This window comes from Mytilus trossulus, chromosome 3 (genome assembly GCF_036588685.1).
Source record: "Mytilus trossulus isolate FHL-02 chromosome 3, PNRI_Mtr1.1.1.hap1, whole genome shotgun sequence".
In the NCBI taxonomy this organism is placed as follows: domain Eukaryota; kingdom Metazoa; phylum Mollusca; class Bivalvia; order Mytilida; family Mytilidae; genus Mytilus; species Mytilus trossulus.
This window is the reverse complement of record NC_086375.1, coordinates 80,011,728-80,025,606: the sequence shown is the minus strand read 5'-3', so window position 1 is coordinate 80,025,606 and position 13,879 is coordinate 80,011,728. Positions and strand designations below refer to the sequence as shown.

At 31.2% G+C, this 13,879-nt stretch overlaps 1 protein-coding gene across 1 annotated transcript in view; it reads left to right on the top strand.

Moving 5' to 3' along the window:
* The window catches only part of LOC134712570 (alpha-latrocrustotoxin-Lt1a-like), an 83,648-nt gene that overhangs the window by 20,897 nt on the left and 48,872 nt on the right, over positions 1–13,879 (top strand). The window contains exons 5-11 of the mRNA XM_063574269.1: positions 479–560; positions 1,449–1,513; positions 3,474–3,557; positions 3,816–3,905; positions 5,713–5,796; positions 7,148–7,194; positions 12,062–12,150. Coding sequence (XP_063430339.1) covers positions 479–560; positions 1,449–1,513; positions 3,474–3,557; positions 3,816–3,905; positions 5,713–5,796; positions 7,148–7,194; positions 12,062–12,150 — 541 coding nt within the window. The remainder of the gene's footprint in view (positions 1–478; positions 561–1,448; positions 1,514–3,473; positions 3,558–3,815; positions 3,906–5,712; positions 5,797–7,147; positions 7,195–12,061; positions 12,151–13,879) is intronic.

The window sequence follows — 13,879 nt, the reverse complement described above, 5'->3', positions numbered from 1 at the left end:
CAATTGATTTCCCCTATTAGTCTAAAGTAAGTTTTCACTTTTCAAAAAAAATCAGAATTTATCTTTGTTTCATATTAAGAAATACTTGATGTGAGAAACGTTTTATCCTGTCTAGTATCATAGAAAAAAAAATCACATAATGTTTCATTGCATATAAGAAAAAAACATCACTGGAAGTTAACCAATTTAATGTAAACTTTTTTTCTTTTCCTGTGTAGAAGCTTTAATAACCATATAACCTCAAGTTTCCAAAATATTCTATAGGAACAACAACAAAAAATAATTAATGGTGAATTGAAATACCCAAGATATATGTCTATTACTCAGTGGTTTTTTTTACTACAACAGTATGTCAAATTCAAGGGAATATTTTTTTTGACCCCAGAAAAATATCGTTTGAAAGAAATGCTTTGAAATCTGAAAATACAATCTTCTTGCATGTTGTATCGTAAAACGAAACATTGTGTCATAATTCCAGATTTCAAGTGTGTGGATAAGTGCAGTTCTGGTTTTTACAGACCTCTTGGACAAAATAGTTGTGAAGACATAGTAAATTCAAGGTAAGTTTGTGTCATTCATATGTCTGTTTTGATCAAAACACTTATTTAAAAAAGAATTATCAACACTTTTTGTTTTTTAAGGATTTGAAATTATTACTGTAAATAAGGTGAAAGATGGCAGAGGAACACATTCAAACTCATTAGTCGAAAATAACATAACAACACATTGGATAAAAACAAAAAGACAAACAGACAAACAATAGTACTACTACATACAAAACAGCATAGAAACACTAAGGACTGAGCATCACGAACCCCACCAAAATCTTGGTTGATCTCAGGTACTCATGACGGGTCAGCAGATCCGGCACCACATGAACAGTTATTAATGTATTTAGGTTTCTAAACCACATCTGAGCTAATGAAGACTATAGAGTAGTCATCATCAAACAATATGTTCATAATAAGTTTTGTTACTGGATGTTGACATACAGTCAAGACTACTGTGGATTCAATATTATTCATTATATACCGTTTTTCGTGGTTTTCGTGAGCGCATGCGAACCACGAATTCAAATCTTCAACGAATTATATAATTTCAATAAGCTTTGTATACAAAGATTGGCAAAACCACGAAATCAAATATCCACGAATATGCAAGTTTTTAGCAATCCACAAAAATTGATACCATCGAAAATTAATGAATTTACCACCTGACATACTAATTTTAACCCCTCAGAGACGCCGAGCTCTCATCCGGTTTATGTGTCATTCTTGTGATTTTTTATGTAGTATTTTGAGGACTATTGGAATTTCGATTAATTTTTTTATGGTCGGTTCGGAGGTAGTTATTTTCTTGAATGATTATAATGTGTTTTCAGTAATGAATAATACGTAAGATAAAGACGAATTGCTCCTCTCTTTATGCTTTTTGACTATGTTTTGTAGTTATACATCAGAAACAACAGCACCCACTGATATTACGACAAGTTCTACGTCATTTTCCATACGAGGTATGTTACATCTATTATTTCATATCGGTTAAGAATAAGCTTCTTTTATTGCATAATAAGGAGCCACATGACATTCATTATTCTTCAGTAATAAATTAAATCGGTCACTAACAGAATAAAACGGACCTGAACACCGGTCGTTAACAAACTTTTACATGATAATGACCGGTGAGCGTGGTTTCCGTCTGATAATGACCGCTGGGGCGTGATTTCCGTCGGATAATGACCGTTGGGTCGTGGTTTCCGTCTGATAATGACCGGTGGGGCGTGATTTCTCTGTTAATGACCGGTGGGCTTCTCTTTTAAGAAGAAATATGTCCTTTTAATAATTTTTTCCTGTTTTCAATAGTATATTTAAGTTGTTGAACTGTTTATAATATTTTCGTTAATTATAAAATTTAGAAAACTTGATTAAGTATTTATAAAGTGAAAATTGCACTAAAAAGTTTTACTACGAACGGTCTTCACTCTTTGCAATAAAAATAATAAAACTAAGCGAGTTTGCTTTAGGTGTAATACCACCATTGATTTTCCCCTATTTGTCTTGGTTAAATTTTCACTTTTCAAAAAATTGTGCAGAATTTATCTTTGTTTTTTAAATAAAGAAATACTTGGCATGAGTAAAATTTTATCCTGTCCAATTCTATAGAAAAAGTTTCACATAACATTTCATTGCATATAAGAAAATAACCATCATTGGAAGTTAATCAATCAAATTTCTCCCCTTATTCTATCTGTGTACAAGGTTTAGTCACCATGTAACCTTAAGATTACAAAATTTTCTATAGAAATCACAAATAAAAAATAATGGTGTTTTGAAATACCCAAGACATATGTTTATGACACAGAAATAGTTTTACTGCAATAAAATGTAGGATTAATGATCTACAACGGTCAAATTCAAGGGAATATTTTTTTAGACCTACTTTCGTATGCAACCGGATGTGATGTACCATGATTTGGTGGTATTACACCTAAAGGCATATTGAAATTATGTGAATTTTCCAAAACATGGTTGTTCAAAAAAATGAACATAATAGTTCTTGAAATCTGGTCATTATCGTGATACATGGACTGCCGGTAGGAAAGTAATATTGACCGCGACAGCGATAATGACCTCGCCTTCGGCTCAGTCACATTATCACTATCTTAGTCAATATCACTGTCCTGTGGGCAGTCCATATATCACGATAATGACCAGTTTTTCAAGAACTATTATATAATTCTTTTACTTCCATGTATGCATTAACTTAGTAATGTTAGAAATGCTTTAATATCAATCGAACATAACAGCATTAATAACATATTAGTGCCAATTGTTAGTGGGTTTTTTTATGGACCGTATCATTGTTTGATTTATATATTTTTCTTCAACTCAGGCATGTTCTAGTGTAAAAGTACAAAAAAGTTTATTATGTAGAAACAATTGCAATTTTTCAATATTAACCAACTCAAAGATACATTTTGATCATTTTTGATATATCTGTAAACAAATACTGTACTTTCGAATCGTTGATTCTCAAACATTTTGTTACTCTAGGAAGGCGCTGCTGACGCACCTACATTGTAAAGAGTTAATTTCATTGTTCAGCACTAGGTCGAAATCGAAGCTGGTTGGTATTATCATCTGGAAAGTAGGATTCTAGGTCCCTCAGGCAAATATGTCCTCATTCAGCATTCAGCTACTCGTTATTGGTCCGTTTTATCATTACAATCCTCGTCCTTGTAAGTACTCGCACATTCACTTCTGTAAATTATTTACGTATGAGCGGTTTTAGTGAAGGATCATGCAGAAAACTCTTAGGACGCACACAATTTTTATGTGTAATTTTTATTTCATTTCTGACATGTCTGGAATGTAATTTAACTATGCGGAATTTGCCAATTACAATGTACAATATAGTTTCATGTTAACATTGCATATACTATTCAAATATAAAACAAACGTTTTTATTTTCAGCGAAAGTCGGTCAAACGAGTTTAAGAACTTCTGTTTTACCAGTCATTGTAGCAGGATTTGTGGTTTGTCCAATACTTTTGATAGGTAACATAATAGCACATATTATATTTCATTCATCAGATTTTCAATCTCTATTAGAGAAGAGAAATTTGTATTCATAATATCAAAATGATAAAAGATCAGAAAAATATGATTTAATTTGCAATTTGTTCTAAAAATACAATATATGTTCTTTTGTTTTAACTGTATGAGATGGGACAAGAACTTGTAAACAGTAATTATTCTTTTTGATACAACTGTCAGATTCGTAAAAATATCGTATTGTGTTTTTTTTTATTTCAGTCATTTTTATACGGGGCGGAGTTTTGAGGCCTTACAAATATCAGCTGATACCGTTTCTGATACTTTTTGCGTTGCTATTTGCAAGTTTTAGTGAGTATGACATAAAAAAATTTGATGAAACTATTAATTTAAACACTGTCAATCGAAGACTTACAAAATTGTTTTTTTTGTAACACTGGTATATCTACAATACACTACCCTAGCCATATACGCTGTGTGATACTGAACTTATAAAGACCATGACTATAAAGTAATGAGTACATTAATTTATTGTTATTTTATTTTCAAAATACCCTACATGAGAGTATATGATATAGACGTTTAATAAGTCAACACATTATGTATGGACGAGGGACGAACGCATAGTAAAAAGTAAAATCACAAAAGAATACTGATCTCTGAAGAAAATTCAAAACGGAAAATCCCGAATCAAATGTTTAAATCAAAACCTCAAACACATCAAACGAATGGGTTACAACTGTCATATTTCTTACTTGGTACAGACAAGTAAAACAGGTGCTTCTCTTTGACACGTGTGTTATTGCTATTGGCCGGTTTAAGAAATAAGTGACAATATGTCTATTCCCCAGTCACTTATAATTAAAAATAATGTAAAAAATGTTTTTTAATTTTGTAATTAATCATTTCCAGTACTGACTACTAATCTGAAGATAATCTCTGTGTTATTAATGAAATAAAAAAATCTGTAAGCTTTAATAGTTTTAACGATGCTCTTGAAATTAATATATTAAAACAAAATAACGAAATATACAGTTTTTGTATGCAATCGACACAGTGTTGCGTGTGAAAAGATATCCTTCAAAATGTAAAAAATAATAAATCACTCAACATCCTGCTGAAGGATATCTATAATCTAAAATATGTATAGATAATTGTATCTACTTTTCTGTCATTTAATGCTGGTGTGTTTTAATACACTTTAGATAAGGACAAATAACTCACAATGTAATACAGAGGTGGCAATATGACATAATTTTCAATTTAAAGTGTCGATGGAAAAAGTTATTCAAAGCATGCGGGAAACGAAATCGTTGAACATTGGATTTTCCGCAACAAAAGTGCACAGTTGTGGATTATGTAAAATCTGAATAAATTTTGAGAACGTTGTTTAGGTTAAGAACAAACTAAATAAAAGGCGGATGATCCTAAATGGAAATTCAAACATATGAGTAAAGCAAATGAGAATTAATGATAAAAAAAAGCAGATCTATAAAACACAATATCAAAATCTCAACACTGAGCAACGCGAACCAAACCATATATATATAGGTGATTTCGATGAGTCCAGAATAATTGGTGATGGTGGTCTTTTTATCCCCCCCTCCCCCCCCCCCCCCCGTTTCCGTTGTCTATTCATAGCAGAATACTGCTTCAAATGTAGCACCCATATTAACACAAATTCGATGAGAAGTTGTATTTGATTATGTCCCTTTTAAGGAACAAAGGAATGAATTATGATAAGGCGATTGTAACATATCCGCCGTAATCAGTCTGTGAAAAAGATATTCCATAATGGTCATCTAAATTGAGGTGTCTAATGAAGGACTTTAACTTCACCACTTGAAATCCTTGGTTAAATAGCTTTCTGTTAAGGAACAACCTATATCAAGATAATCATGATAGGAAACGCAATCTCTAGAATATCGTATCAAACCTTTGGCAGACGCTGTTGCAATGATTTTTTTTCTCTTCTTGTGCAGCTTTTCGTTCCTGTGTACTATGCCTCATATGCTTGTTAATATATTTCTGCTTAAGATACAATACAAAAAAGAGAATACAATTTAGTATAATCATTTAATTATAGTCCTAAGATGATAATTAAAAACATATATAATGCGTGTTAAAATATATAAATATGCTTTATTCTGTTTTATAGTCATTGTCACTACTTTGGAATATGATGTGTATTCTATACCAGTTAAAATCGGTACTACAGTTTTAGTGGTTTCTGTAATTCTAGGTAAGTAACTATATAAATATACTCCATTTGTCGAGGCTGTTACTTTTGTCGCAGTAAGCTCGACATAGGGATATTGATCCGGCGGCGGTTTTGGCTATAACTAGATTCTAAAAACCTTTATATTTTAGAAGGTGGAAGCCCTTGATGCTTTATACTGGTCTGTTTTTTCTTATACGATATCCTCCTGTATTTGGTGTATTGGATGATTACAAGATGTACATGTCCAACGTGCAAGTGTCATCTCACTTTGGTCTCATTTTCATGGTTAAGTGGTAAAGGTTAAGTTTATGAGTTTTTTTCTAACACTATATGCAATAGGTGAAGAATAGATTTAGTGTATAGAAATAATTGCTGATGTGCATTTCAATCTCGCAGGTATTATTTGACCTTGACCTCATTTTCACGGTTCCGTGCTCAGTGTTAAGTTTTGTATTTTTTGTTTTTTAATTTTAAACTTTAGGCAAAAGGTCAAATATATGTGTTGTATGGAATGATTGTAAGCTGTATATGTCTGTCAGGCGGATATCGTCTTTCCTTGACCTCCATTTGTTGGTCTATTGGTCAATTTTTAATCTTCATGGTTTAATTTGTTTCTTAAATTCGACAATGAAAAGGTCGTCTATATTATTTAATGCGTAGATAAATTGTAAGATGTACATATCTGCCTGGAATATTTCACCTGACCTTGACCTCATTTTCGTGGTTCAACTTTCAATAATTTGTTTTCTTTGTTAAATCTATATTTCATAAACTATGAGCAATAGCTATAGGTCAACTATATTTAGTGCATTGAATAATAGTGAGGTGAATATGTATGACTCGTTTTGGTTTTTCTGACCTTGACCTCATTTTCATGGATCATGTTGTGGTTATGTGATAGTTGTAGTAAAGTTTATGTTTATGACTATCAACATAATACCAATGGTTATCAAAGAAGAAATCATTCAGCGTGTCTACTCTTGTTTCTATTTGACCAGTTTTCTAAATGTTAATTGTTGTATGTGTAAATATTATTCAGTACATTAGAGTTGCTACAAATAAACCTAAGTACATTCCGACATTTGACACCAACAACTAATACTTTAGAGTTGCTACAAATAAACCTAAGTACATTCCGACATTTGACACCAACAACTAATACTTTGCTGTCTGTATTTTCACATTTTTAGTGGTCGAATAGTGACAATTTTTCATCCATTCAATAAACTTGTAAATGTGTTCAGAATTATTTTTTTAGCTACACATATTAACATAATATTATCCAGCATTTCTTGTAAAATAAATAGCTAGTTTTTTAGTCTACGAAAAGCCTACGAATCTTATTTGAATAATGATAAAATGTCTTTTGTAGGTACTGTATTTGTGGTGTATATATTTTCTACACATGAAATAGTACAGGTATTATGATAACTATTTAATTATTCCAATACTTTTGCCAAAACAAAAAAGTGCAAGACAAACTAAAATGACAAATACATTTCTTTCAGTCTTTAAATCAATTGTATAAATTATTTCCTACATATATGAAGAAAAAACAAAACACACACGCGAACTTAATATAAAAATTCAAATGTGACATTCGAATGCACATTGCCAGAAGTGTTTTTTTCTCTTTAGTTGAAAAAAAAATAGTTATACTGCAAGCGGTGTATCAAAACCTACTGTATTCTAGTAGTTATGATTTTGCTTATTGTAGACGTACCTACGGAAACTTAATATTAGATTTGTATACACATTTCATTACAACATTGTAAGATCCAAATTTCTACACCCTAATTCATTTCGTCACATAGTTTAATGACAGTGTCTAGGAAAATGGTTCACTTTGAATAAAGAATGTATGAAAAATAGAGCAAATCTGCTTCAAAAGAAAAGATGACAAGAGCTTTAAAAAAAAATAAGTTGAAAGAATACGGATAAAACAATGGAACATGAAAAAAATTATCGTCATCATATACGTATACATTTAGTTTCACCTAATACAAGATCGAGTACCCTGGAATGACTAACATCCTCTTCTCAACTAGGGAACCAGTCGTCTTTCTCATTTCAATATAAAAAACATAACAGAAGGTATTCTAATTCGTTGATGTGATATAGGATAAAATTGAGAAAAAGTAAAACAACAAAAATACTGAACTCCGAGAAAAATTCAAAACGGAAAGTCCCTTATGACATTGACAAAATCAAACGAATGGACAACAACTGACGTATAAATGACATGGTACAGGTATTCTCAAATGTAGAAAACGGTTGATCGAACCAGGTTTAAAAGCGCTAAACCTCTCACTTGTATGACAGTTGCATCAAATTCCGTAATATTTATAGCGATGCGTGAACAAAACAGACATAATAGATAAAATTGTCAAAATAGGGATACAGCCATCATCACCGTGTCATAATCTCAATCCGCACAAAAAACAATCAAATACATAACAAAAAAGCACAAAAAAGGAAATATAAATATAAGCAGGATATTACTGAAACAAAATAGGAAAATATAATTTTGTCATTTTATGCGTAAGAAGTGCCTATTGTGGTTACCTAAATCTCGATCATAAAATTTTACTAAATAATCGGTGTAATAAATATGTGCTCGAAACACAAAATTCATTTGTTTTATTAGTAGATGTCTTATATATGACTGCGAGGACAGAAACATTCAACGTTAATATAATTAGTAAAATATGTACAAATGTTGAAAGACGTGAAAAGCTAATAACCAAAAAAGAATCTAAAAATAATAGATAAATGCATTAAGTTAAGTTTGGCGTGAAGCAATTGGACACTTAATTTGGGAAAGAATATGTAATTCATGAACTTAGGCGATACTTTTAGAAAGGCATGTTTTAAATAGTGTAAGTGTCGACAGTCAGGAACCTACTTCGTCAAAATTATCTACCCACTACGCCAGTTCATTTTCACAATCGTAGAAACGGAAGCCATTGTAGGGATGACGCGCTTCCAATTTTTCTCTTGGAAACCGATAAATTTATCCACATTGCACCATTATGATCCTTATATGTCAGTTGTATTTTTAAAGACAAATGTATGAACTAGCTAATGAGCATCAGTTAATAATCTTGTCTGCATTGATTCAGCTTAAAACTATTGTCTGTTCGGTTGTCATGTGGAATTTTCGAAAGTTCATAAACATCTAAAAAAAATCTAATTAAATATTTCGTGGAAGGGCAGATTAGATTTTTTTAGTTTATGAAGACTATAAACTCTAGTTATCACATACAAAAAATTAGAATTTTTCGAAGATATGCATTTTCATCATCCAACTTGAAAGACTGTCGTCAAGTACTTTCAGTAAAAAAAATAGCTATTCGAACACACCTTCTCTGTTTTTGTGACTCATTAGATAGGTATTTCACTTGACCCATATATTTTATCTTTTAGTACCGTGATTTTTTTTGTGTTATAACATCAACCTGTAGCTTTAATATATAAAAATGATAGAATCTGAAGCGAGACGATGTATGAAATATTCTTACTTTGTACGATATCAAGACAAAATACCCAACTCAAACACGCCCTAACATAAAAAGGTGCACTCGATTTTCTCTTTTCGATACAATTGTTTCCCATTTTTTGGATATTTTTCCTCAAGCACATAATGGAAGGGCAGACACGAAAATTACTGAACTTATAGATTGATATGTTTTCCGTCTTTGGTATTTTTTTCCAAAAAATCGGAGGTTATGCATTTTTGTCACCCAACTTGAAAGATACAATGTCGTCGACTTGATATCTAATTGTTCTGCTTAACTATGAACTAGATAAATTGAAAACTTATGCAAATGGTGTTTTTAAAATAAAACACCTCGTAATTGAGAAGAATATTGCAATTTTGTTTGTTTCTATCAACTTTTAAAAATTTTGTAACTATAGTAAACAATACAGAACACGTGTATCGCCTTCTCAAATAAAGAGCTTCGATTCTTTTGTTCTATTTCAACCTGGTTTCCGACTGTCGAAGCATTACTGCAATGAGTATTTAATAAACATTAATGAAACATTTTCGTAGTCATTCTTAATTTGAACAATTTTTGTCCATCTTCATAAATTCAAGTAAATAGCTCACTGCACGAAAGTCTGTATAAACATCAATATTTAATGCTCTTCAATACAAAAAAAGAAGATGTGGTGTAATTTTATATTGATAAAATTTGGTACAAATGGTAGACAACTCTCCACAAGAGACGTAATGACACAAATATTAACAACTATTGATAACCTTACGACCTTCAACAATGAGCAAAATCTATACCGCATAGTCGGATATACAAGGCCCCAAAATAATATATGTAAAATAATTTGAACGAGATAACTAATGGCCTAAATTATGTACGAAAATGAAAGAAAAACAAACATGTAACGCATCAACAAGCGACAACCACTGAATTAAAGGCTCCTGACTTGGGACAGGCACATACATTTAAAATGTCGAGGGGTTAAACATATTAGCGGGACCCCAACCCTCCCCTTACCTGGGACAGTGATGTTACAGTACAATACGAATGAGCTATAAAAAGACAGTTGAAAAAGGCTAAACTTATCAGATGCATACAAATAGTAATACACCTAACAACAAAGTGGACGTGGCCAGGTACTTGTATATCCCAACAACAAAAAGACATAAAGCAATGATCTGAGAGTACTCGCAGTTACTGACAGCTAGTGCAATACCACTCACAACTAATAAAACAATTTCGCTCATGTAAGACTAAATAATCAATCAGTATACATCCAACATCCAATGGATTAAGTGTAAAGACGTCATATGCAATCAGAAAAAAAACATGACTTTGTGCAATACCAAGATACGGGTATCGATAACTTGTGGATCTATGAATATGTATATGTATAAAACAATAACATTAAGTTTGTACTTAATATACTGACAACAAAATCAATAGTAATAACAATAAAAACTATATTCAATTATTTAATTACCATGTTGATTTGATGACCTTTTAGAATAAGTTTATTCAAAGGATCGTAAGTTTACCAGGATCGTTTCTAAATTTTCGGGCACGGTGAACAACATTTCCATAGACATATGATGTATTATCCCGTTTGAAATAAGGTTTCTATAAGTACCATCAAATTCCAAACCAAATATTTATATCTATTGAAGAATTAAGTAACGGTTTTAAGTAATTTGTGGTATCGATATTCCTGGCTTAATAATTTACAAGTGATACATAGAATACGTTCTTTACGATAAAAAAAACCGTCAAAACAGACACGAGCATAAAATCTATCAATACTGAAAGATGATGCCAAAGCAAATTCCAAACCAAATATTTATATCTATTGAAGAATTAAGTAACGGTTTTAAGTAATTTGTGGTATCGATATTCCTGGCTTAATAATTTACAAGTGATACATAGAATACGTTCTTTACGATAAAAAAACCCGTCAAAACAGACACGAGCATAAAATCTATCAATACTGAAAGATGATGCCAAAGCAATATCCCCATCCACAAAGGGGAAAATGGACAATACGGAACGAAAACTCGTCCCTTTTATCGTTCATTGAAGTGTGGAGTTTTCCGTGTAAAACAGAAATATTTATATCTAGGAAAGGACAATTACTAATGTTTAAATTTGATTTGTTTAAAATGAGTTCCTTTGGGTAAATATCAGCAGTATATTAAAAAAAAGTGTTGATTGTTTAACGAAAAAAATATTTCATATGTCCCAGTCACTGGTCATGTTTTATTGATTTAGAAGTTATGTATTTTGCATATTTATAGTTTTTATATAATCAAGTCGGTTTAAGTTTACGATAAGTCAACTAGATTAGGTATGCAGTTATTGCGAAGTGTTACATGTTTGTGACTAATTAATTTTAAGGAAAACCAAATCGCTTTCTTTAATTACAAGTGATGTCAATGCTACCCTATATCGTTTCGACTTGATTGTTAGAATAAATGTTCTTACATGACAGTTGTTGGGAATAAATCGACCAGCAGTTAGACTTACTACGTAGACCATCTGACGGTTTGTGATTCATTGAAGTATATTTGTACATTTTCTTTTATTCTGTAGTTGACTCTCCTGAATCTTCGTGTATAATATGCGGTTGCTTTTTTGTATAAAACTCCCTATTCAGTGATATAACTCATTAGACCATCAGAAAAGAATTAGAAAAGTGAATTTTCCGCATGTTTTATAATGTGATTCAATACTTAAAAACAAATGTCAGCTAAATCATCGTTCAATACGTTATTGTTCGTTGTTTGTTTTAGCCTCGACTTACCTATGATGAGTATTATGAGGTGCTGATTTATAGATTACTTAAAGCTGCTTCCCAAGGCGACGTTAAATCGTTGAAAAGGTAAACTATATAATTATTTTGATGCAAGAATAAGATAAGAAAGTGTTGTTTCTACGTCAATGAGCAATCAAAGAAACACAATTACCAATATACTAGTGGGTATCTATGTCTTCAAATAACGTTCCAATTGGAAAAGTGTGTATTGATTGTAAACAATGAAACAAAAGCAATCAAAGATATTGCATCAACATTTGAATTAAGTGATGGTACTCATAAAAATATGGCATATACTATATATTGATAAGGAAAATGAAGCGGGTTGAACTAGTTCCTGAAAACGTCAATTTCTTTTGTTTTGGCATTTATGATTTACAAAAAAATATGAAATATTTTCGTGTAAATGGAGTTTATTATTTTCCTAGAAAAACTATTTCGTGTCAATGATTTACAATGAAAAACTAAATGTGTGAAGTACGATACAAATTCATTTTTCTGCAGTTTCATTCCATAAGATGAAAAAATGGAACGAGATGCGAACGAAGTTCATAAATATACACTAATTTTAATAAAAAATAAAATCAAGATCTGAAGACAGACAATACATGTCCGATCAAGTACAATTTAATCGATCTGAAATTTCTCAGTATTATAATTTTGTAGTAACTGAAATTTTCTCCCCGGAGCGGTATTGAACACAAGTATTCAGTTTAAGTCACGATATGAAAAACAAGAGACAAAAAGCGTCAAATGGTCACAATATGCCTGAACAAGTGATGGCAATTCCTTTTTTTTCGAAATATACCGGGTTTTTATTTCTTTACCAATACTTTGATATTAGCGTGCTTGTTCAAAGTCGGGAAGGACACTTAAGGTCCTAAACAATATCTTCATAAGTGTTAATATAGAAATGTTAATTTTGATGTCAGATCAGTGATAGTGCTTGAAAGCTTTATTCACTTTTCTTTAATTTTAAACTTGGTCGATTTAAAGTTTGGCAAGTTGTATAGTCGCCTGTAAACTAATCAAAACTTTTATAGTTGGTATTCGTTTTTGTTGCACTGCATTGTTTTTTTTATTCCGTTGTGTTCCTCTTATGTGTTTTCTCGGTTTTAGTTTGTTACCTGGATTCGTTTTCTTTCAATCGATTTATGATTTTTGAACAGTGGTATGCTACTTTTGCCTCTATTTAGATATGGTTTGTGTTTAATTAGGGATCTGCCTTAATTATGTGTAGCATATACTTAAAGAATATAATAGCATAAGTGTATACCTTAATAAAAACTAATTTGTTCTTATATTTATTCATTGAATTTGAAGAATTGCATAAACCGTGTGATATGACTTTTGTTATCAACTGTACCCGGTTTATATCAACTTTTTCCGGTTTATATCAACTGCTTTCGATTTTTATTATACACCTCAATGGCACGTTTTTAGTGGGGGAAAAAAATTAAAAAAAGAGCATTAGTAATCAGGAAAATATATTATGACAAATTGCAAAACAAATACTACAATAAATGCAGTTTCAAAGTTTAAAAAAATATTTGTTGTCAGTTGTATATCTTCTGTTGGAGTATATGAGAAAAAGAACATAAGATATATTTTTTTCAAATTTAAACCCCTTATCAGCATATGGTCAAAATCATCCCTCAAGCTTATCGGCTCTCCGGATTATATTATGACCTAGGGCTGATAAAATGTCTGATAGCTTTTTTATAACCTATATGTATCGCATCTGATAGCTTTTTTATAACCTATATGTATCGCACATCTACTTTGTTCATTTTGT